General features: G+C 45.3%; 2 protein-coding genes across 2 annotated transcripts; one reads left to right on the forward strand and one right to left on the reverse strand.

Moving 5' to 3' along the window:
* Window positions 1–9,361: 9,361 nt before the first annotated feature.
* GKN2 (gastrokine 2) lies at window positions 9,362–13,792 on the reverse strand. Its single transcript, XM_058042326.1, has 6 exons — window positions 13,772–13,792; window positions 11,902–11,955; window positions 11,279–11,410; window positions 10,648–10,758; window positions 9,738–9,891; window positions 9,362–9,453 (listed from the first exon to the last, which is right to left on the reverse strand). Exons 1-6 carry the CDS (start codon window positions 13,790–13,792, stop codon window positions 9,362–9,364), a joined length of 564 nt encoding a protein of 187 aa, XP_057898309.1.
* A 3,509-nt stretch (window positions 13,793–17,301) lies between these two features.
* LOC131094776 (uncharacterized) lies at window positions 17,302–23,159 on the forward strand. Its single transcript, XM_058042327.1, has 7 exons — window positions 17,302–17,418; window positions 18,751–18,936; window positions 20,665–20,718; window positions 21,093–21,257; window positions 21,446–21,556; window positions 21,987–22,128; window positions 22,936–23,159. Exons 1-7 carry the CDS (start codon window positions 17,302–17,304, stop codon window positions 23,157–23,159), a joined length of 999 nt encoding a protein of 332 aa, XP_057898310.1.
* Window positions 23,160–23,178: the final 19 nt, after the last annotated feature.

The following is a 23,178-nucleotide window of genomic DNA, read 5'->3' on the forward strand; positions in this document are numbered from 1 at the left end:
GGGCTCGGTGGCGGTTTTATCCGCTGGGCTGTGTCACAGAGGGATGACAAGTTTGGAAGCTCTTGTCTTGAAGCTTGTGATCCGTCCTGTCTGTCTGCCCCTTCCCCCTCCCCAAAACCAGGTCTCGGTAATTGGATCTCGCTCTCCTCTATGGCCGCCTTGCCTCCCTTATCTCGGCCAGTGGAAACTGCTCACCAGATTTGTTGCTATCTCGCCATCCCCTCTCCCCTAATGAGCGTTTTGTAAACATTCTGAGCGGGACTCGCAGAGATAGGACAAGTTTCTCCTCAGAGAGGAGCTGCCCTTCCTCTCTCCCTCCGGTAGCTGACTTTGCTGCTGTCCGCGAACCGTTCCCATCCGCGCGGATTGCAGCGCACGCGAGGATCCCACAGAGCCTCTCTCCAAACGCACCCACCTCACACCAAGGGCAAACAACAGCTCCCTCTGCCCTGCTCAAAACTGTTTTAGAGTCAGGTCTTTGCATTAAGAAGGAATTTCTTTGGGAAAAAATTCTGTTCTTCTGCAAAGCCTGGGAGAAGAGCTTTGGTGGTACCACCAGGCCCTGGATGCGGAGGAGAAGAGCTCAGGGTGAGCAAGGAGAATCACATCCCTCAAGGAGCAGGGAGTTGGCCTTGGTGATGCTTCTGGGTCGCTTCCAACTTGAGGTGCTCCATGATTCCGTGACTGGAGTATTCGCAAACAATTCAGAAAATCTTTATTTCATTAATCTTTTACATGTGACTTGACAAATCACGGTTGTACTTGATTTAGTCACAGCACTGCTAAATAAAAATTATTGAAAACACACACAGGCCAACAGGTGACTCTGATTTCAGTTCTCATCAATCCAAACAGCTCGGGGACACAGTGTGCAAAACACAGAAATGACTCTGCAAAAACATGTGCTAAAATTAATGGCGCTTTTTGTGTTAGTGTGCAAATTTCAACAAAAAGTGAGCAAAAATTGGTCTGGTTCAGAGATAACAATTTCCACTTAAACCTCCATGTTCTCCACAGACTTTCCAAAGTGCTCTTGTTTTGGCAGCGTGGTCAGAGCTCGCTGCCTGTCCCCGAGGGGTTCAGCACTCAAGATAAAGAGGCATTTCTGCTCGTGCTGCAGAGCTTTGCCTTGCAGGCACTGAGAGCTGCACCCAAGGACTAAACCACTGCCCTGCTGGGTTTTCTGGACTCTGCTTTTTGTCTGAGCACATCCAGTGATTTGCTGCCCCATCTCTGCAATTTTCTTCCTTCGTCATTTGCCCAAATCCTTCACAAACAGCCACAATAATGAGAACCATGCTCAAGGCATGCCTGTCTTAAATTCATCCTCTAGGTTTTTATTTAAATATCAATATTTTTGTGAAAATCATGTGCAGGGTGGCTGCTGTGGAGGCAGACACTGACATAGCATTTTAACTTCATTTTATTCAACTTTTCTTCTTCTGAACGTGGGAAACCTGATGCTAGAGGAAAAGGGTGCTACTGAGGTTACTGCTACACCACATTAGATATTTGAGCTTAGCAAGGTTAATTTAGACTTCACTGTGGAGTTCATGGCTATCTAAAAATCCTCCATAGCTTTATCAAATCTGATCTTTGCATATTTTGGCTTTCCAGAGTTGAGCACAGGAATCTTGGGGAAATTTTGGAGCAGTTTGGTCTTTGGCTTCTTTTAATTAAGAGAAAAGTGCAGTCTTCTTTTTGGTGATGATTCATCACCAAATTAAGATCTTTACTTCCACAGGAAGTGAGGTTAACATTAAAACCCCTGAGAGCTGGCTTAGCCTCAACTCTTCAATGCAGCACAGCAGTGAGTCCTGTAAAGGAAAGTTTTTGGGGCTGCTTATCACAGCCAGTGACACAGGACATTCGTCATGAGGGTGAAAATGCCTCCAGAGCGTTTCCTTTTTCAATGCTTCAATATTAATTTCAAAAATGCACTGATTTTATATATATATATATGTATATATATATGTATATGTATATATGCAGATATTATTCTATTATTCAATTAAAGAGATCATTGTAAGAGCTGCTCACCCACCAGAGCCTTCTTGCCTCAGTGGCTCATTAGGAGCACAATTCCTGCTCAGACATTCCAAGCGTTTCCGCATTTCCGCTCTGGCTTTGACAAAAAGTGCTTGAACAATGGCAGAGTGCAGGAGTTGAACACAAAGCAGCTTGTGCTGGGTTTCCTGACTTATTCCATGTAGACCCTGCTGGGGATCTGCCAGATGAGGGATACCCAGAGAGCACATCTGATAGAAAAGCAGCTCTGATATGAAAGCAGCTTCCTGTTTCCTCAAGCTGCAGGCTGATGATTTTAACACACTGATAATTATTTTTTTTTTTTCTGAGTTGAATTGTGTAACAGAAGGGATTTATTTCATGTCACTGAGATGGTTTCTCCTTTTCCCCCCTCCATATGCACTGCAATTTACAATATCCTAGAAAGAAGTTGCTTTCCAAAAATCAATGCTAACTAGATCACCTGAGGTAGCTGAGGGAACATTAATAAGCATCACAGCTGAACCATTAATTAAAAATTAATCTAATGACCCCATTTAATTAGCACTAGGTGCTCATTTGGCAGCCTGGGTTGCAGAGAGGTCACAGAAGGGTCCCTTAAGCTCCAGAGGCTGAGATGCTCCTCAGAAGAATGTGAAGTGGTTTTGAAGCATCCTCAACCTTCCTTTGCTGGTTTTTGGGAGGGAGGAACACTTGCCCTCAGCCAGGGGCTCAGAGCAGCCTCAGAGGGGGAACCTTTCCCAGGAGAAGGGGATCAATGTTTGCTTCAGTTCCCCCTGGGCTTTCTGGGCATGAATAGTTCCCCAGGGGATAAAAGTCTGCCAGTTTCACACTGTCACATCTGATTTCCCCACATGTGGGTTTTGGTTCAGCAGTCTGCACCTTCAAAATTTCATTAAATTGTTACTGCATAGTAGGCTTCTTTTAAAATGTGTAAAAATGTTTCTCTGGTCCTTTTTTTTAAATTATTTTTTCAGGAATTTTGGCTCAAGGCTGCTCCCTAATCAGGGACCTCAGTCACACCATTGCAGGGAAGCAGGAGAGGGATGCAAACGTGCTGTAGCAACCACAGCATGTGATTTGAGGTTTTCCAAAATACAGGGATGGAATTATTGCAAAAATGCCCCACAACGGTTCCTGTCAGGAGATAGCTGTGGCATGAGGTAACTGCTGGGTGTGAGATGGGAGATAAAGAGGAGTGTGACACTGACAGTGTGATGAGCTTGCAATGGAATAACTAAAATTAGTTTCCATTCCTGCATCTGCCCAAGTCCTTATTCCTGTATGCCTTGGTTCATGGCTGCTGCTCTGGATTCCCTGTCCATAAATGGGCCCTTCCCAGGGGCTCTATCCCATTTCAGATGGCACTGGAAAATGAAAGGATATTTACTGAAAGGGTGTGGGGGGAGAAACATGGCAGTGCCTTACAGCCTGTGTGATCAAGGAGAAAATCAGGGAGAAGAGGGAAAGGGAGAAGGAAAGGACAGGAATTCCTTAAACGGAGGGACAGCAGCTCCTCCTGACCCAGGGAATTCCTTAACCTGTGTGCCACCAGCTCCTTCTGACCCAGGGAATTCCTTAACCTGTGTGAGACCAACTCCTCCTGACCCAGGGAATTCCTTTCCCTGTGTGCCACCAGCTCCTCCTGACCTGGAGCACCTCTGGCTTCGTGTGGGGACCCCACAAACCTGCAGGGCACACAAACTACCTGCAGTGCCTCTGGAAATTCCCTTTTCCCCTCCTTCCATCCTGCTGAGGTGCAGAAGCTCCAGGCAGGGTCTCCATCCTCCTGCATTTGCTCCAGAGGGTCAGCAGCAGAGGGACATGAGGAGAAGCTGCGAGATCCACGCCAGTGTAAAGCCTGAGGAACTGAAACAGAAAGAAAAGAGCTGGAAAAAGGAGCTGTTCATGGCCTTGCTGTCAGTGTCCTGCCAGTCACGTGCAGTAAAAGGCCCTGGAGCTCCCAGCTCCTGCTGTCCTTGCTCCTCCTGCAGATATTTGGAGGAGCTGCCACTTCCATGACTGGGCTTTGGACTGGGAAATTTGTAGCACTCACCAAGTTCACTGCCTAGCCCATTTAATGATATAATTTATCATTATGTCATTTATGGGATCAGAAATGTCTCAAAATCTCTTGATTTGTCTCCCCTCCCATGAGCTAGGTACATGTCTTGGTAAATATGGATGCAGTCTCTCATAATATTAAAAATGTAATACCTATTATGGTCACACAATTTATTAATTTAGTTCCCAGTTAATCCAAACCTGGTGAGTCATGGTCAAATATAAATCAATTCCTATTTGATGTCTTCACACAGAGTGAGAGCAGTGCTAATGAACAGAGGAGCTGCTGTTTAATCCCAGGGGTTTGGACTCTGCAGGCTTCTTATCACACTCCCTCCACAGAAGAGTTTGACAGAAAAAGGTCAAGAGAAAGTTTTAATTTTACATTTTTGAAATTCTTCCTCTCATCACACAGTTGTTTGGTGGTGCTTTGGTATTCATGTGGGTGTCAAACTCCAGGAAACTCTGAGCAGCTCAGTGACACTGACACAAACAAGACTGCAGAGCAAAACCTTTCAGAAGCCTCCCAGACCCGTTCCCTCTCCTTGTCAGCCCCGTGTCCAAGCAGGTTTTCTGAGGGATTCCATTCTTTTCTTAGTCAGAGCTCCATTTAAAAGCTCTAAATGAACAAAATTATTTGGAATAATCTCTAAATTTTGTCCTTGGGTTTGAGAACTGAGGAGTCCAAATCTTCAACAATGGGGGAAAAAAACAGACTCGGGTCAGCAGAAATTATTTTGCTGACAATTTTGATTAATAACATGGAATTATTAAACTGACAACTTGAGTGCTAAGCAGAGATGGAATATTTTCTGGCAGTGTTAGCTGATATCTCAGCATGAGATATTAATGACTAAGTCAACAGCTTGTAATCACATCAGCAAAACATGAGGAAAAATTAGACAAGCATGTCTAATATTTGCTCTGTTTATTTAATGTTAGGGCTGGAATCAGAAAGGGAAAGCAAATTGTGCATAGCAGTAGAGAAGATTGATTCATTAAAAATACTTTTTAAAGTTTAGCCTTAAAAATTCAAAGATGAAAGTGTATTATATTCTATTTTTTGTAACTCGGTGACTGGGATAATACTGGGTAAATTATGGTTGTCAGAGGCCTCTCTCTGCTATGACTGCCATGCAGCTGAATATCGAATTTTGTCTTTTCCATCCTTTTGTTTTATGGGAAACTGGCTCAGACACCTCACTAATTTTGACTTCAATTGCAGCCGAAATTACAAATATGTTCTGTTCCCCCTGGCTTCTGCAGCTTTGTTTTCTGGGGTGCTCAGAGGAGCTGGGCCTTGGTCAGGGCACAGAGCTCACAGGGCAGCTGCTGAAGCCTCCTCACCTGGAAAATCAAACTGATGCCCTGATTCCTCTCTGAATTTCACCAGCACACCCAAATGGCTTTTTTTTTTTTGTCTTGGCACCTGTTAAAAAACAGCTCACAAGAGGCAAAGCAAACGAGGGTCCAGGGGCAGCAGCTCCTCAATGTCTCTACAAAATTGGGAATTTCGTGGATCCATGGCTTGGTTTGTCAGGAGCTGTCACAGCAGCCTGGTGCCCACATCAGCTCCAATCCCAGCAATTCCAAACTGATTATTAAAAGATGTTTTCTCCTCTTTCAGCACTGCTACAAAAGGATTGACTTTATGCTACATTTGGTTTATCTACCCAACAAAAAACGGCTGGAGCAACCTTGAGTAGGTCTGAATCACCATCTTCTCCTGGCACACACCCTCAGAAAATTAAATAAAGTGGGAATTGCCTCGTGGTCAGCTGCAAAAAAGGGCAGAGAAAAGAAATGGCAGGAGTGAGAGAGACACAAACCCAGCAGAGGATGTGGCCATGCAAAGGCAGTGTCTCATTATATAATAGAATATAGAAAAGTATATAAATAGAAAAATATTTATATACTAAAAATATAGCTTATAATATTATTAATATTATTAATTGTTAATAATATAACAAATAGTATTATATGAATTCTAAATATAATATTTATATTTTAGATTATATTTTATTTTTATTTTTATAATTTCATAAATATATCTAAATATGTAAGAAGGAAATATTAAAATCATTAAGAAATAAAAAAATCAGTTAGTCACCAATTGGGGCATAATTACAAGTGAAAATAAACATCCCACTGGATTTGAAACCTGAAAGAATGAATTCTAATGCTTTGTATCCCCACTCAGATTTTACTTCCTGGGGAACAGGGTGAGAGGATTGAATCTGTTTTATTTTTGAGCCAGCAGTCGCTGTTTTTAGCCCATCTCCCGGTCCCGAGGGCCGAGGTTGCTGTCACCATTTGCCATCTAGTGGACAATGGAAATCTCTCTCCAGTGGAAAGGAATAATTGCACCAGGGTTGGGGTGTATTCCTGGGAGATCTGGCCTGGCTCATGGGCCAGGACGTTCACAGGTTCTCACTGAGGCACAGCCAGACCCTCTCACTGAGCTCCCAGCGTGCCCCTTCCAGCTCAGAATATTCCACACCAAATCAATTCCCCGCTTTTTACAGAACACGCCTGGCTGGCAAGTTAGAGAATGTGATAATGGGATAGATGAGGTTAGATAACAACCAGAAGGTGCTGTTTGGTGGAGAGGAGCTCTTGGGAACATCAGGAGCTTTCGAGATCCTGAATCTCATCCAGACACCTTCTCCCTCTCCAGGCCCTTCCAGCCAATGTGTTTTTGGCTCTAAGCTCGTGCACTGGCTCCCTTTTCATTTTGGTGGCAGCTCTGGGTTCCAGAGGCAGCAGGGCAGCCCTGCCCCTGTCCGGTGCAGATTCCCAGGGCTGTGCTGCTCTCCAGGTGCTCAGTTTGTGCCTTGTCCCTCTCCTGTGCAGATTCCCAGGGCTGTGCTGCTCTCCAGGTGCTCAGTTTGTGCCCTGTCCCTCTCCTGTGCAGATTCCTGGGGCTGTGCTGCTCTCCAGGGGCTCAGTTTGTGCCCTGTCCCTCTCCTGTGCAGATTCCCAGGGCTCTGCTGCTCTCCAGGTGCTCAGTTTGTGCCCTGTCCCTGTCCTGTGCAGATTCCTGGGGCTGTGCTGCTCTCCAGGGGCTCAGTTTGTGCTCAGTGCCAAGGAGCTCCACCTTGTCCAGCTGCACCTTGACCTTGGGCGGTTATCGGGACGAGCCGTGGGCTTTGTGCCCTGGGAACACAACTTTGTGCCCTGAGAACACAACTCCACCATTGTTCCATTGGCTGCTGGGCTCTGGGTGCCTCCCATGGAAACCACTGGGAATTTTCCACCCATTGCCCTGGAAAACCTCACAGTGCCAGAATAATCCCAATGGATCGCAAAGCACAAAGATCCTCTACCAGCAAGGGACCCCCAAAGATTCTGATACCCGATGGGCTGCAGGCCAGCAGGGGTTTCACATCACACAGAGCATCTCTAGGTTAACTGATTGATAGAATTAAAAGTTTAATATGTTAATATATTAGTTATATTAATAAGCTTTTGGCCCCTCATGGCAAGAAGGGCATTGAGAGGATGGAGTATGTCTGGAGACTGGAATAGAGCTGGGAAGGGTCTGGAGCCCCAGGAGGGGCTGAGGGAGCTGGGAAGGGGCTCAGAGGGAGAAAAGGGGGATCAGGGGTGACCCTGTGGCTCTGCACAGCTCCTGACAGGAGGGGACAGCCAGAGGGTCGGGCTGTGCTCCAATTTTTACCTCTTTGGGCTTTCCCTGTAGTCCAGTTTTAATATCAAGCACCTGCAAGATAAGAAAAACAGATTTATTATAATCCCAGACAGGTCCATAAAGCATATTGTAAACTGTGGCCTAGTCAACAAAGAATGAAATGGCAGGAAATAACAAGGGCAAATACAGTATCAATAAATAGAATATCAAACTTCTTTCTCCTGCCTAAGTCCTTTTCTCTGGTTTGTTCAGAGCTGGCTGTACATTCCTGTTTGCCCTGTGATTAGTTATTTTAAATAGAGAATAAATTTATTTTCCTCTGCAGCCCTTTCTAGCATGATCTTTGTGGTTGTGGGTGATACCAACAGGGAGGCTCAAGGGCTGTGAATTCAGAGCAGCAATTTGGGAGCAGAGGGAAAACTTTTCCAGAGTTTTTCTCTGGAAAACCGTGGGAATCAGAGCATGACCACATGGGTTGTGTGGTTTATGGGTCTTCCTGTGCTTCCTCCTCTCTTGTTGGGGGCTGCACCCCAAGAGGTGCAGATAATGAGGTATTGAGGCTGGTTTCAGGGTCCACAAATCCAACTATTCCTGGATTTAATTAACAAAGTTTGACCCTCTAGAAACATTTTTTTGGACCACCAAGAACCTGCAGCCTGTCATGAATACAATTAATCTAAAAGAAATGCTTCACCATGTGATGAAATGCTCTTTTATTAAACAGCAGATGGTTTGACCAGGAGCCTGATTTGAAAATTACCAACTGCAGACCTGGGGCCAGTTCTTGCCCTCTGGCAGCCACTCAAGGCTCCCATAAACAGTAAACATTCAGTGTTCATCCCCTAAACATACACAGCCCTTCCAGAGCCTGGAGGGAAGGCTGAGAGAGCTCAGCCATCCTCTGGGATCTGCCCCAGAGCAGGCAGGTGGCCCCATCCTGGATTTCCATCAGCTCCTGGCACAAAGCACTCCTGGGACACTCACCAAGTGGTCCCAGCTCTTTGTGCCATTGTGTGAAAGGAAAACTTTATTGCAAGCACAAATCTCTTAGGGCTGGGGCAGTGTCCTCTGGCCAGGCTGGAAAATCTCTGCACTCTCTCAAAGTGCTGCAAATTCCCACTGGCCCTGCAGCATTCAAGCTGCTCTGCAAACGTGTGGATCTGCTCCCTGCCTTTACCTTCATTCAGCTCCTTGCTCCCTCCCCCAGCCATGCTACACAAGGTGAGCCAACACCTGGATGCTGATGCCAAAGTGAAGTTCTCCACTGGAAAAATCTATTCTGGTTCTGTTTCTTCTCTTTATGAAGCACAAACCAATGTCTGGGCCATGCTGCAGCCCCAGCACAGGAATGGACCAAGGGGGAAATTTGGGGAATTTTGTATTTTCTGCAGGGCAACTCACAAGGCCCACTGCCATTGTGTTCTGATGTTGGGTAGAAGAAACAGACAAAGCATTCTATTTATTTATTAAAGCTTTCTATTTATTTGTATGTCATAGGCTTGTTATGCATCAAAGCTTTGCATAGGCAGGTTGAGCCTCATACCCAAGTTCTGTTCCAGCTGGAGAACATGGTTACCATCACTAAAACATGCAAAAAGGCATTTCCTTGCAACAGAAATGTCAATATTCATTTGCAATGAGTTCTTCACAGATTTTAAGGCCCAAAATGCTTGGAATGCCGGCACTGGCACAGCCATCGTCATTTGTTAGTGCTAAAAAATCCCAAGAAAAGGAAGATGGTATCAGTATTTATATCAGTATATATCTCAGTATCTCCTTACCCGATGGGATCCCTGTATCCAGCTAGGAAAAGTCTCAAACACACAAATCTCAACCCCCAACTATGGCCCCATTCAAGGCTTCTGTTTGTCTCAGAACCATGCAGAACATTTGTGGTGCAGCTCAAGGGGGAGAAATGCCTGCACAGCTCCAGGGTAGCAGGAGGATTTGGGTTCAAGGGGGAGGAAGTGCCACAATGCCCTGGCCTGTGACTTACGTTCAGTGGCCACCAGCTCGTAGAGAGGCAGCCCTGTGCAGAGATTCTCAATGTGCTTCCCGTAGAGAACCCAGTCTTTAAGATGCCCCAGCCTGGAGCTGCCAGCTTGGAACAGGGCCCACACATTATTGGGAGAGTATACATCCCTCATGGTCTGAGAAGAAAAGGTTAAACACCATCAGAAGTGTAGCTTTAGCTTCTCTCTACTGGTATGCCCTTTGAGAAGGCTCCCAAACCCAAAATTGCCTTCCCGTGCCTCACAAAAGAACATTAGATAAAGGAGCTTCATGCTTTTAAATTAAAAAATAATTTCAATCTATTCAGTAACAAAATTCACTGGATATTAATTGTGCCAACACAGCAAGCCTGAGCTCTATTGCTGCCATAATAAGTTACATTATTGGCACCAGGTTTTGCTGTAAATCTGCTACTGGGCCAGAACTCCAGTTCACCTCCAGGCAATACTTCCAGTCTCCTTCTGAAACCTCAGACTGAATAAGGAAGTCAAAATCTGATCAAAGTAAGTTGATCTCGACTTTCTGTTCTGAAAAGAAATAAATTTCAAGCAATGTCAAGGTCAAATTATCAACAGGACAATGAATAAAGGGAAAGTTTGCCTGAACTTATCTTGTGATCACTTGGAAATGGCCAAATGACATCAGTGCCAAGAACAGGGGATTGTACAGCTGAACAACCCTCTGTAAAACTGCAGGGGAGCCATGATGGTTCCTTATCTTAAAAGAATGCTCTGCATGATATTCCCTTCAAGCTGTGTCTTGTCAGAGCAGCTGCAGCCTTGCTAGGACAGCACAAGTCATTCCTGAGCTGCCTTGGGGGCAGAGTGGAGGGTCCCTCTCACAGCACACTGCTCCCATCCCTCCCTTGCCAGCAGAGGGTTCCCCACAGTCACCTCTCTCTCAAAAGCCAGACGTCCAATCTCCTGCAGGTCTGGGATGATTTCCTTCTTTATTTTCATGATAAAGCAGGCATTTCGTGAGAACAACCTGGTGGCAATGTACCCCTGGGATGGAAAGAGTGGAGGTTAAATCATCAGAAATGATTTAAATAATGGTGACATTAGCTGGTGCTCTTTACTCTTTGGGGCAACCTGGAAGGAACAGCAAGTGGCTGCAGAGGTTCTGCTGTGGGATGACTGCAGTTCCTTTCTCTCCTTTGGGGAATGGAGCCAGCCTGTCCTGGTGCCTGTCCCTGAGACTGGAAGCATCATTTCTGACAGATTCCTGCTGCCCATGAGTGCTGGCAGTCCATCCCCACCTCCAGCCCAGGGACCTTCTTCACTTCCAGGAACTGCCACCACAAGTCTCATTACAAGTCTTCTAAACTGCCCCATTGTACGGGTGAAGAAGGGAGGAGGAAAGGTGCTGGGAGTCCTCAAAGAAACAGTGTTCAGGGACAAGATGTGGTGAGAATACTCTAAAATAATTTCTGATTTTAAAAATGTCCTCAGAGGTTAATTTGGGGTGGATCCCTGGATTTACTCACATGTGTGCAGTCAAAAAGGGATCCCTGGATTTACTCACATGTGTGTAGTCAAAGATGGTGTCAGAGGAGTAGACGCCGGAGCGCACGTGGACATCGACGATTTGCTCCTCGCTGTGGATGGTCATGGTGCCAGTGACATAGTTGCTGATGGGATCGTGCAGCACAAAGGTCTTTGGTAAAAAGCACAGAATCAGTGTTCATCACCTGGCTTCCATCTTTAGCAGGCACAACAACCCCCAATGCTTTATGCTCATGTAAATGCCAAATCCCTTAAGAACCCTGTGTTTTTGGGATTTGGTATTTACTGCATCCTGGAGCAGTCTGAGGAGGCTCTTGAGATGGAGGTGAGTTATAAAACAGGCCCTCCTGCAGGTTGGGGAGAACCTGCATGGGACATCCCAGTCATTCTGGGCAGCAGGGACTGGCAGGGACTGCTCCAGTCTCCAAATGTTTGATTGGGCTAAGGGGGCTCTGTCCCCCTGTCTTGTTACTTTGCACCTGTACAGAACCTCTGGCAAAAGCTTTTTCTCTACACTTGACAATAAGCAACGTGTTGGTTTTAGTTTCTTCTGTGGTTTTCTTCCTGTTCTATTCCCCCTGCCCAGGGATCCAACACACTTTAAATACCCATGTGCAGGACAAGGCTCATCCCTCTACTCACGTTCAATGCAGAAGTCTGAGCCCAAAAGACTCCCAGGCAAATGAGGGCTGCAGCCTGTAAAAGGAAGCAGAATTCTCACTGTCAGAAACACCAGGCAGTGCCATAAAACACCCAGTCCATGAAGTGAGGGAAGGAGCTGAGCATCAGTTTGAAAAATCCCCCACTTAGCATGTATATTAGCTGAAAACAACTGCAGTTCCGCATTGTCAAGTATTTGCTATCAGGCTCTCCTTTGCCTGTAGCTGAAAAAGCAGAATAACTTAACCATGGCATTTCTGCAATTTTCACAAGTCCCTCCTTGATGCCACGTTACCTCTTGATTTGCCTCTATAACTGCAATCATTAAATCATAACCAAACCTCCCTTCTGAACTATACCAAATTCTGCATTCTTTGCTCAAGTGAGGCTTCCACTGACTTTGCTGACCCAAGAAATGCAAGTTCTCCTCTCTCCACCCAAGATCATATTATTGTGCCACTGTATTGTACCACTTACTTGACCATCTTCTCTATCCTTTTGTTTTTTAAAGCGAGGAACTTACATTATTATTAAAAGTCCAACAGAAATGGATATACTCACAAATCTCTTCATTTTTCTTTCAGATGAGAGCAAGAGGCGCAGAAGGTAAGAAGGCAAGGAAATCCCAGAGACCTTCAACTTTTATATCTTGCAGGAGGTGTGGGAAACACTTGACAGAACTTTCCTTCATGACTTGAACAAGTCCATATCTACATGTCGTAAGCCTCCTATCTGAATTTTGGGTTGGCACAGATAACCTGACCCAGATATATTTAAAGCACTCAGTAAGTCTCAGTAAATCAATCACAGTGCAAATGGCCATTATTCACTGGTTTAAACTTTAGTATTGCTGGTTCTATTTTTTTAAATATTTAACAGGATATTGTCTAGAATTAAATGTCATCGGGAATAACACTGCTATTTATTTATTCACACAAACTGCATTTTGTCTTCTGAAACACAGTCCCCAACAGCCTGATTGATAGTCTGCAGAGAAAGGCTGGGAGGAAACACCTGTGCCATGGTGGCTTCCATGTCAGCCAACAAACAGAGCAATTCTTCAGCCATTTCTGTCACTGAAAATATTGGATGGAGCCCTGAGCCACCTGACAGTGAGTGGCACCCCTGTCCATGGCAGGGGCTGGAATTGGAGGATCTTTAATGCCCTTCCAACCCAAACCTTTGTGGGACTCCATGATTCCATTCCATTCCGTGCGCAGGGACTCCTGGCAGGAGGTGCTGCTCATTTCTGAGCAGTTTCCCCATGGGCAGAGCACATGGACTGAAATAGTGACAGAGCCGGGAACAGGAGCTTCACAGGACAGCCTGGGCACCTCTGGCCTGCCCAGCTCGCCAGGCAGTGACACCAAAGCCCAGAGGAACATGGACTGAAATAGTGACAGAGCTGGGAACAGGAGCTTCACAGGACAGCCTGGGCACCTCTGGCCTGCCCAGCTCGCCAGGCAGTGACACCAAAGCCCAGAGGAACATGGACTGAAATAGTGACAGAGCTGGGAACAAGAGCTGTGCTTCACAGGACAGCCTGGGGCACCTCTGGCCTGCTCAGCTCGCCAGGCAGTGACACCAAAGCCCAGAGGAACATGGACTGAAATAGTGACAGAGCTGGGAACAGGAGCTTCACAGGACAGCCTGGGGCACCTCTGGCCTGCCCAGCTCGCCAGGCAGTGACACCAAAGCCCAGAGGCCCCGTGCTGTGCACAAGGTCACCATCAGAAGGAGCAGGACGGGGATTCCCCCTCAGAATCCCCACTGATTTCTGTGTTTTGTGAGAATGCCAATGGCCAGGATGTCGCCCTGAGAATGTTCTCTGGTGCTCCCAGGGGACTCTGACCTTGCCTGGACTCCTCCTCATCGGCTATCCTGCACCAGCCAGGGCTGGCACCTGGATGAATCACACTCTGCTTGCTGCTGGAAGGTCATAATCAAGGCTGGTTCCCTCCCAATAAAACAAGAACTCAAACTAACAGCAAACACATTTCTGTAATTTCTCTTATCAGAAAAAAAAAGGAGAAGGAGATTGTACAGAAATATCTCTCAGCAAACAGGCCTCAGTGGAAAAAGAATAAAAGGAAATTGTACACATTTGCTTTATGCCACCTAAGTCCACATGAAAAAATGTTATCTCAAGTGTAACAATGCTGTGCTGCTAAGCAATATATCAGAAAACACATAAACAGATATAAAATTCTGCTAAACCCAGTTAGACTAATTAGGCTGATGTTGCACTTCTCTTTAAAGCTGGCTCTGTCCCTTCTTCTCAAAAGATTCTTTATTTTAAGATTTCAGGTATGTCAGAAATACTCAGAATAGATTTCAACAGTCAAGTATTTCATAGCAGGACTCTAACAGGGTTCAGGCACCACAAGTTTAAAAAAAAAAGGTAATTTACCTTTTCCTCAGTGCTTATGCCTTCATGTAGCAATTTTGTTTGAAGAACACTTGAGAAGCAGCAGCTCCTGTTTCCCTCAGCATCCAAGTGCTGAGGCACAGGTAAGGGCAGAGCAGCAGGGGAGAGCAGCAGTTGTTTACTGCAGGAAAACTACAACAATAGCCATGATCTGCACCTTGCATTGCACTGGCTGAACTCTGCTGATCCCATCAGACAAGGACAAAAACTAAAGGTTAATTTCTGAAAAGCATTTGCCTAATTAATGTGATTGTGACACAGCCCAAGCTGGTTGTCTCAGGCAAAGCCTTTGATATAATTCCAATAGGCAAGCCTTGCTTTTTGGAGACCTTTTGTCCACAGTTCATCACACATCTCCCAGGAACACCCCTGAAATCAGCAGGTACGTGTCTAAACCCAAGCACCACAGTCCTAGAGGCACCCTCCAGTATGAGGTAGCTGAAGGAAGGAGCTGTCTGAGAAGGGTTTGAACCCCTCTAATTTCACCCTGGCCAGTCCTCAGGCAGAGTGAGGCTCAGCTTACAAAGCTGTGGCTCAGGATCCCTCGGTGAACCTTGCCACCTCAAATTTATGGTCCCTTTCTCAAATCAGCCCTTAGTCCATAATAAGGTGCTACTCTCCTGAAGGGGCTCTGTGAAGACTCATGGCCACATCTGACAAACAGAGACTTAATATTTTTAACACAGCAAGATTACCACCCCCTGGTTTGAATGGTGCTTTTGGTCAGAGGCACAATTCAGGCTGAGTCCTTTGCCACATTGGCACAAAGCATCACTGCAAGTTTACTGGGAATCTCTGCTCCTGCTTATAATTTCTTTTTCCATTTACAGGTGGCTGCTCAATACACTGAGCTTACCATGAGCACTTTTCTCTCACCTCCCTGTATGCCATGAATTCAATCAGGCAGGTATCAAAGCCTCCTCTTATCAGAGCACTTCCCCAGGAAACTCGTCATGCTTCTGTGAACACAGGGCACCTGCCAATAAGGCAAACCCATTTTCAGATTTAACTTTGGGATATTATGTATAAAAAGTAAGAGTACACATCAATTAGCAGCAGAGCTGGCCGGGCCTGCCATCCAAATGGAGTTCCCTGTAAGTATACCTATCACTTTCTCATAAAACTCTTAAGTCTGGGCAGCTTTTAAATGGTTTTGAGCTTTTCTTGGCACTGAGTGAACTCTTAGTGATTTCTGACAAAGTGAAAATGCCAAAGGGCATTTTCAAAGGGAAAATGCCAAAGGGGTGGGGACTGCAGGGGAGAAATCTCCCATTTGGCAGGGATGGAGCTCCACATGCTCAAACATGAAAGAGAGAAGTGCTCTGTTCCAGGGGCGACACACACTCGTGACACGTCCACAGGACATGATTCTCTCCTCACCACTCAGAGGCAAACCAACAGTCTCAGCAAGTCACATAAAGTTAGGGCTCAGCTGTCTGCTGAGAGTGTGACACGAGAGACTCCAAGTGCAGGATGGTGACACTGAGGTATATACAGCAGCCTGAAACTGGTGCAGGGAAAATTCCCAAGCATTACTTTTAAATACTCTGAGTCCGACTTGGACCTTTTTCATCAAAATCCTCCTTTGAAGGACATAAAATCTGGGACCAATTCAATGCTCACAGGATTGTCTTCAAGAGAATAATTGTTCACAATAGTTATCTGAAAAGAATTTTTCATCATAAATAGGAAATTTCTCCAAAAGTTTTCAGCAGTGGTTCGGACAAACCCGAGCACAGCAAGCTTGTGAGTTGTTGAAACTCTGTGGCTTTATAAAGGGGTAACAAATGTTTGATGTCCCAGTTTTCTGAACAGAAGTGCCTGTGCCTCCCTTTAGACTGTCAGTCCAGTATTTGGAGGATGAGATCACTGTGAAGATGCTCAGGTGCCTTTGCTGCTGTGTTCCAGGCACAGAGCTGGAATGTGCACCCATATTCCAGTTCTTCACAACAGGTGCACATGGACATTTCTCAGATCTGCTCCATGTCTGACATCAAAAGCTCGAGGTGAAAAGCTCACTCCTACTTAGAAAATATTTGAGAGCACATTTTTTCCAATAAGTTATTGAATTGGGGCTGGGCAAGTTTTCAGAACTCCCTTCTTGCCTGGGCAAGGTGCAGTGCTGGGGCTAAGAGCCATTTCTATGCATGTGTTCTGTGAAATCATCAACAAATAATTCTCCTGCATATTTCAATCCTCTTCAATTGCACCCCACTGCAGAAAGTGCTGAGTCTGTACACACAGTAAACAGGAAGCCAAAATTATTTTAAGACAGCAAATAATTTGACGTCTTGATGATCTTGACAAGTCTTGAATTCCAAATGTTCATTTCAGGTTGTTGTGATTGCTTCTCTCCTTGGAGTTTTCCTGGCTCCTGCTCTTGCCAACCTTGTAAGTATAGAGCTACACACAGCTACTCACCACTGCCACAAGAACAACTGGCTTTAGCTCTTACCTCTGAGAAATGGGTTTCTGGAAGTGAAGCTGCTTTTTAAAGTCTGATACTTAGAAGAAAATTGCGTTTTAATTTTTCTACGATAACTAAGAAATTATTTCCATGCTTGGTGTATCAAGGGGGGAAAGAAAGTTACCATACATGGAATCAGGGAAGTCTGTCCTCAGATAAGCATAAACACTGAAATAAATGATGTGGAGAGAAACAAATATTAACATGATTGATCTGACCACAAAATACAGTAGAATACTGTAAGTAATCTGGTGCCAGCAAGATCCTGCAGGGAAAAGAACAGTAAGGAATTCTTTTGATTACTTAGAAAGTAAAGGCTTCCCATCTTCATTCTGAACCAAGAAACCATCTCCTCTTTAATCTCATCTCCAAGAGCAGTGATTTCCCAAAACACAGCTACTGCAGCTAATGCTTTATAGAGAGAAACACTGCTGGGAATCCGGGAAGCTAAATCCTTACCTCTTTAATTTTTTCCAAAAATCAGAACATGGAGAACAACTTTAATGGGCAGCCCAGTGAAAACTTAATCCACTCTGGGATCAGTGTCAGCACAAACCCAAGGGATGGGTCTGAGCCCTGGAAAACCATCTGGGACTTCGAGGCTGTAAGTAGCTGCCACCATGGCACAAGAAAAACGGCAAGAGAGACAAACGCTTTCTAAAAACCACCAAAACATCAACAAAATTTCATTGTATTTTAGATGACATGCTTGAAAATGTGCTCCTTCAGCCTTGGGATTGTTTCTGCTGGCCACTGTGTGCTGCATTAGCTTTTCAGCAGCAAATTCCTTCACCTGCCCTCAGCAGCAGAACACACCATACACGTGGCATTACTGGAGGAGGCAATTTACCTTTTACCAAAGTCTCTTGTCGGCCTCCATGACACATTTGCCTAAACAATATAATTGAAAGGACCAATATTTTTCTTTCCCCATGACTATTTGCACTGCAGGAAGCCTTTCTTCTAACCAGTGCCTCTCTCTAGCAACGCACTTCTCTTTCCCCATATATTGTTTGCAACAAAAAGGGGTTTTTGTTTAACAGGGCTACGTTGCAACCAAGGTTTTCTCAAAGAACACTTGCATCATTGCTACAACCAGCAAGAGGTTTTGGCTTGGCAGACCCTTTCCTACACCACCTCCAGGAGACAAGGTAGGATGGTGGTTGAAAGTAAGGCAAAAGATAGTCAGTGAAAAGCATTTGTTCCTACACATGCAGGAGAAAAGGCTCCAAGAATTGAAGAAACATTCTCAGCAGGGCAGAGTCGCTCTAAAAGTTCCTTCAAAAGTTGCATTGCCCAGGAACAACACCAATTACTGTTCAGCCTGGTCTTGGATACTACCAGGGAGGAGGCAGCCACAGCTTCTCTGGGCAACTTGTGCCAGGGCCTCCCTACCCGCACGGGGAAGAATTTCTTCCCAGTATCCCATCTGACCCTGCCCTCTGGCAGTGGGAAGCCATTTCTCCTTGTCCTTTCACTCCAGAGCATTGTTAATAGTCTTGTCCAGTCTTTTCTGCTGGCTCCTTCAGGTACTGGAAGGCCATGATGAGGTCACCTGAAACTTCTCTCCTCTAGCATGAACAATCCCAATCATCTCACCCTTTGCTCACCTGAGAGCTGCTCAATCCCTCTGATCATGCTGGTGCCTCCTCTGGGCTCTCTCCAGCTGCTCCAGGTCCTTCCTGGGCCCCAGGGCTGGGGGCAGCTCTGCAGATGGGTCTCACCTGATCAGAGGGGCAGAATCCCCCTGGAGCTGCTGCCCATGCTGGGGTCAGCCCAGCACTGAGGGGTTCCTGGGCTGTTGGTGCACCTTGGTGGGTCATGCCCAGCTTCTCACCCACCAGGTCCTTCTCGGCAGGCTGCTCTTGTTGCCAGTTCTGAACTCCAGTTTTGGTTCTCCTCAATGGTGTTTTCTGGCTGTTTCTCTGATGCTCAGGTACTTGGGCCTTACCAGCTGCCGCCCAGAGAGAATCGCTTCATTATCTCCAGGAACAGACTGCAGAGCTTGAGCCCATATGGGAAACGCATCCAAGCCCTGTGCAGAGGAATCCCCTCCTACCTCGCTTACCCAGCTCCTGGTGAGTCTGCTGCTGACGGCCCCGGAGCTCCAAAATGTGCACAGGTTGACAGGAGTGCAAAAGATTCAAGCAAACATGAGCATGTCACTGACTGAGATCCTGTGTTTGCTGTGGCTTTGTATACATCCATGCACACACAGCTCGGGAAATGCAGGTCTGTCACTCTCCTGAGTGACCTGGAGCCCGGCCATTCTCAGGAAGGTTCTGGGCTCTAGCTCTTGACATAAATCTGGAATTTTTAGGCAACTAGTTTGGAAGCATTTCAGCTACATTTTTACCTTCATATTTTCTCAGTTAAAATCTAATTGGTTTTTTCTTCTTCTTTCAGGATCAAACTTTTTAAGGGGATCAAACTTCTCATCAGGATGAAGCTTCTTGGAGTGAGATATTTCATGATTGAAATTTAACATTAATGAGTTGCCTGTTATTACTGTGGTTACTCCTGACAAAGTCTGCAGAAGAAAATTCATAGAACTGTGTACCCGTTAGAAAGATTTTTCTCCTTGATAATCTTCTCTTGATCATATTTTCAATCATTTCTATTTCTTCTGCTCTGTATGGAAGCTGTTGAGTCTCAGTAAAATTTATCATCAACCTACACTGGTCTGTGCTGTGTTTTTACAAATCCTTTGAAAAAGCAGAAGCAATTCCAAAGACAAGTTGCAAAACTAATGTTCTTGCAAAATCCCAATTTTGGCACTTAAACCTCTTCCAGTACAACTTCTCAGGGAGAGTTCACATGCTGCCTTGAGTAATTATTCATCAATACTGGAAGAAAATGGTGCTATACCTACTACAATGCCTGCTGCAATACTGTCCCCAGGAGAGTAAAACACTGCCAGCAAGGTGCAGCTGCTCACAAAACTGCTTTAACTTCATGCACTTAAGAGGAAAAATCTGCCAACAACTGTAAATCAATAAAGCTGGAAAGGTGTAAATGTCTCAGGGCTGCTTTGACAAGTCCACAGAGGCACAGATGCCTCAGCCCTCAGTGCCACATTTTAGTGGGTGCTATGGTGACCTGATAACATACAGTATATTTTGGAAGGTAAAAAGGCTTTCACATATTTTGTCTAATGCAAAGCTTTTTATGTTCTTGTTTAAGCCCTGGGATATCTCCGGTCTTAAGTTTGATGTGAATTTTCAAAAGTAAATAGTACATGTTAGAAAAATACTAGAAACATATTTAATTTTTCACTGCAAATGGATTCCTATTGATAACTATCACACTCCAGGAGGTCAAAAGGTTCAAAAGTACAATCCCCATGTTTATCAAGTACACCAGGAAATAATTTTCAGGGACAAACGACAGGGAAACAAATGACAAAATAATGTTATTGCACACTCAGCATTTTTACTATGATTTCTGAAAACATATAAAAGGTGGAGGGTTCACACTGCTCTTTCTACCTGCCGGAGCATCAGCTCTGCAGTCAGGATGCATCTCTCTGTAAGTATGCATGCTTTTCTACCTTATGAACTGAAACTTTGATTCAAACCCATTCCTTTATCTCTCAGAAGGGCTCCTGCCTCTCTGGAGCACTGAGGATTTCTCTGGGGACATCGTGCTCCTCCAGAAGGAGCAGCTCAGCCCCTGGGGTAAAGCAAGGATGCTTCCCTTTGGGGGCACTGATGCAATACCAGGTTGAAAGCAAAAAAAGGATCCAAGGAGGACCCTTGAACATCAGATTAGGAAAAGGGAAGGAGGACTCCCATGACCAGATTTGTCAGCCAGAGCTGCAGTTACATTTTGTATTTGGTTTTCATTTCAGATTTGGACGGCAGTCCTTCTAGGACTCGTCCTGAATCCAGCCCTTGCTGATTACGTGAGTACAAATGAACAATTTCTACATGCATGGCTACTTTGCCTCTATTCCCTGCTTCATGAAATCTCCTTGATTCTTTCTCCAACACTTTGAAGGAAAAGAATTGAAGCCTTCTCAAACAGATGAAACTCTAAAGGAACCAAATCACAGGTGTCAGATGCAGCAATGATTCATGGAATCCTTGAAAAGTATTCTTACAGCTACTGCTCAATGCCAATGCCTTGATTCTGGGTCTGTTTGAAAATACTGAGGCCACTTCTGGCTCTTAGAGGGGGGGCACAGAACTTTTCCTATTGTACCAAGGGTTTTTTAAAAACAAGGGAGACAACACTGACTAATGTTACCATCTAAAAGTGCTCCATTTGGTTTTCCAGTCTCAGAAGACAAATGGAAACCAGCAAATCATCTTTGGTGGAGACTCTCAAATCACTATCACCGGTATCTCACAAGGCGTGAAGCTCAATAGTCAAACAAGGGTGGCAATCATCGAGCAAAAGAGCCAAACTTTATCATGGAAAACCATCTGGAACTACAACAGGGTGAGTGGATGGGAGTGGGATTGTCAAAAAGGTGACCCAGGGATGGGGCTTGTTTCTGTATTCTGATCATCTGAAGTAAACAACGTGGGGTAGAAACTCTTGGTATTTGTTACTGCTTCTATCCCAACTTTGCAACCTCAACAGTTGGAGAAACTGAGTTCTGAATGCTAAATACTTTTATTTTACAGGGTGTCATTGCAACCAAAATCATACAGCAGAACACCTGCTACATTTCCATCATGAACAGAACTGACATACCCAGTTTTAATAGTCTGGCCCGACTGGCGGCAGAGAGCAGGGTAAGAATCCAAAGGAGTAGCACATTCCTGGCCCTGGAGTTTATTAGCTCATTTCCCCTTCTGCTTCTTCTTCCTGCAGAGGATCAGGTTATGTCTAGTGGCAGGATTTCCCTTCACTCAACAGTAATGTAGATTGGAAATTTCTTGTAGGAATGTTTTGCCAAAAGAAGAAAGGGGCTGCATTATTCCCTCACCCAACTCCACTTTCTCTGAGGATGTTGAGCTCTGCAGCTTGCTGGGCAACCCATGTGCTTTTGCTACTGCCTTCAAGGCTTGCTAGTGGTCCCACAAGCCACAAGGGATTAAAAATTGTCCCTAATAGCATTTGGGAATCAACCAGCCCCAAGTCATCCTCCCAGAGCTAGGAATATCTCAAGCAGGAACCAGCTCCTGACACTGAGCATGCTGAATGCTGGTTTTTGATGTTTAGAACATGATTGGTGTTCTTGGAAGACCCACCAAGGAGATCACCTTTGTCACCAGTGGACTGGTCAACAACCTCTACTCCTATGGAACTGAGATTGCGGCTATGTGCAGCGGAGTCACCACATACATGGCTTATGAAGTTCATGGTGAGTGAATTCATGGTAATACTGAGTGTTACTGACCTGGCCTTTTTGTCTCCTGGGGCATGACTCAGGCACAGATGCTGCTCTTCCACTTTGGGGCAGACAGAAACCAAGGGCTTCAGCAGTTGCACAAAGGGTTTGGCACCTTGGCAGATCAAGACTGGAACAGTGCAGGGTCACAGCCCCCATAAATGACACAAACCAAAACCTTACTTTGCCTTTCTGGGAAGCTTAATAAGTGTTTTAGCCCACACCTGAGCTTCCCTGTAATACGCAGTCAGGAAGAAGGAACCATTGTCCTTCAGGTCAGAGCTTGCTAATCAGTTGACCCAGGCAGCTGGCAAACCCTTGTGCTTCACACACCTAAACCAAGGGGTTTTCCTCCCCTGTAACTTTTCCCCTGGGGCAATGATCCCATTCCCCAGAGTTTAATAACCTACACTATGTAGGATTCTTCCAGAATGTCACAGCCCATGTGACTGGGCCCATGAACTGGCAGCAGCTTCACCATGCAATGCCCAGCCATTGGGACTCAGAACAAAGTGCAATAGAGCCCCAATTTCTGCATAGGAAATCCCTAAGGGTGTTCAAGAGCAGGTCTTTGTGACCATTCCTGGCTGAATCACAGAGCCAGTGCTCTTTGGGGATTCCAAGAGAATCTGTCCCTCATATAGATCAAACATTCCCAGAGCAGAAATTCTTCATACCTGTGTGTGCTCTGAGCAACACCACCATCCTCCTGTAGAAGGGCAGCCAAGGTCATTAGAATGAGCTCATGGGGTTTTGTTTCATGCTTTCTTGCATTCCAAGGACTCCAAGCAAATCTGGGATCCTGCATTACCCTCAATGTCTTGAGAGCTGTGGATCTGAGGTACTGCAATAGCAATGGCAACTGGAATGGCATTGGCAACGGCAATTGGAATGGTAATTGGAATGGCAATTTGAATGGCAATGGCAACTGGAATGGCAATTGGAATATCACTGGCAATTGGAATGGCAATTGGAATGGCAATGGACAGGTGAGAAAACCTTAGCCCTTATTTGTCATTAAGA

This window comes from Melospiza georgiana, chromosome 31 (assembly GCF_028018845.1).
Source record: "Melospiza georgiana isolate bMelGeo1 chromosome 31, bMelGeo1.pri, whole genome shotgun sequence".
Lineage (NCBI taxonomy): Eukaryota > Metazoa > Chordata > Aves > Passeriformes > Passerellidae > Melospiza > Melospiza georgiana.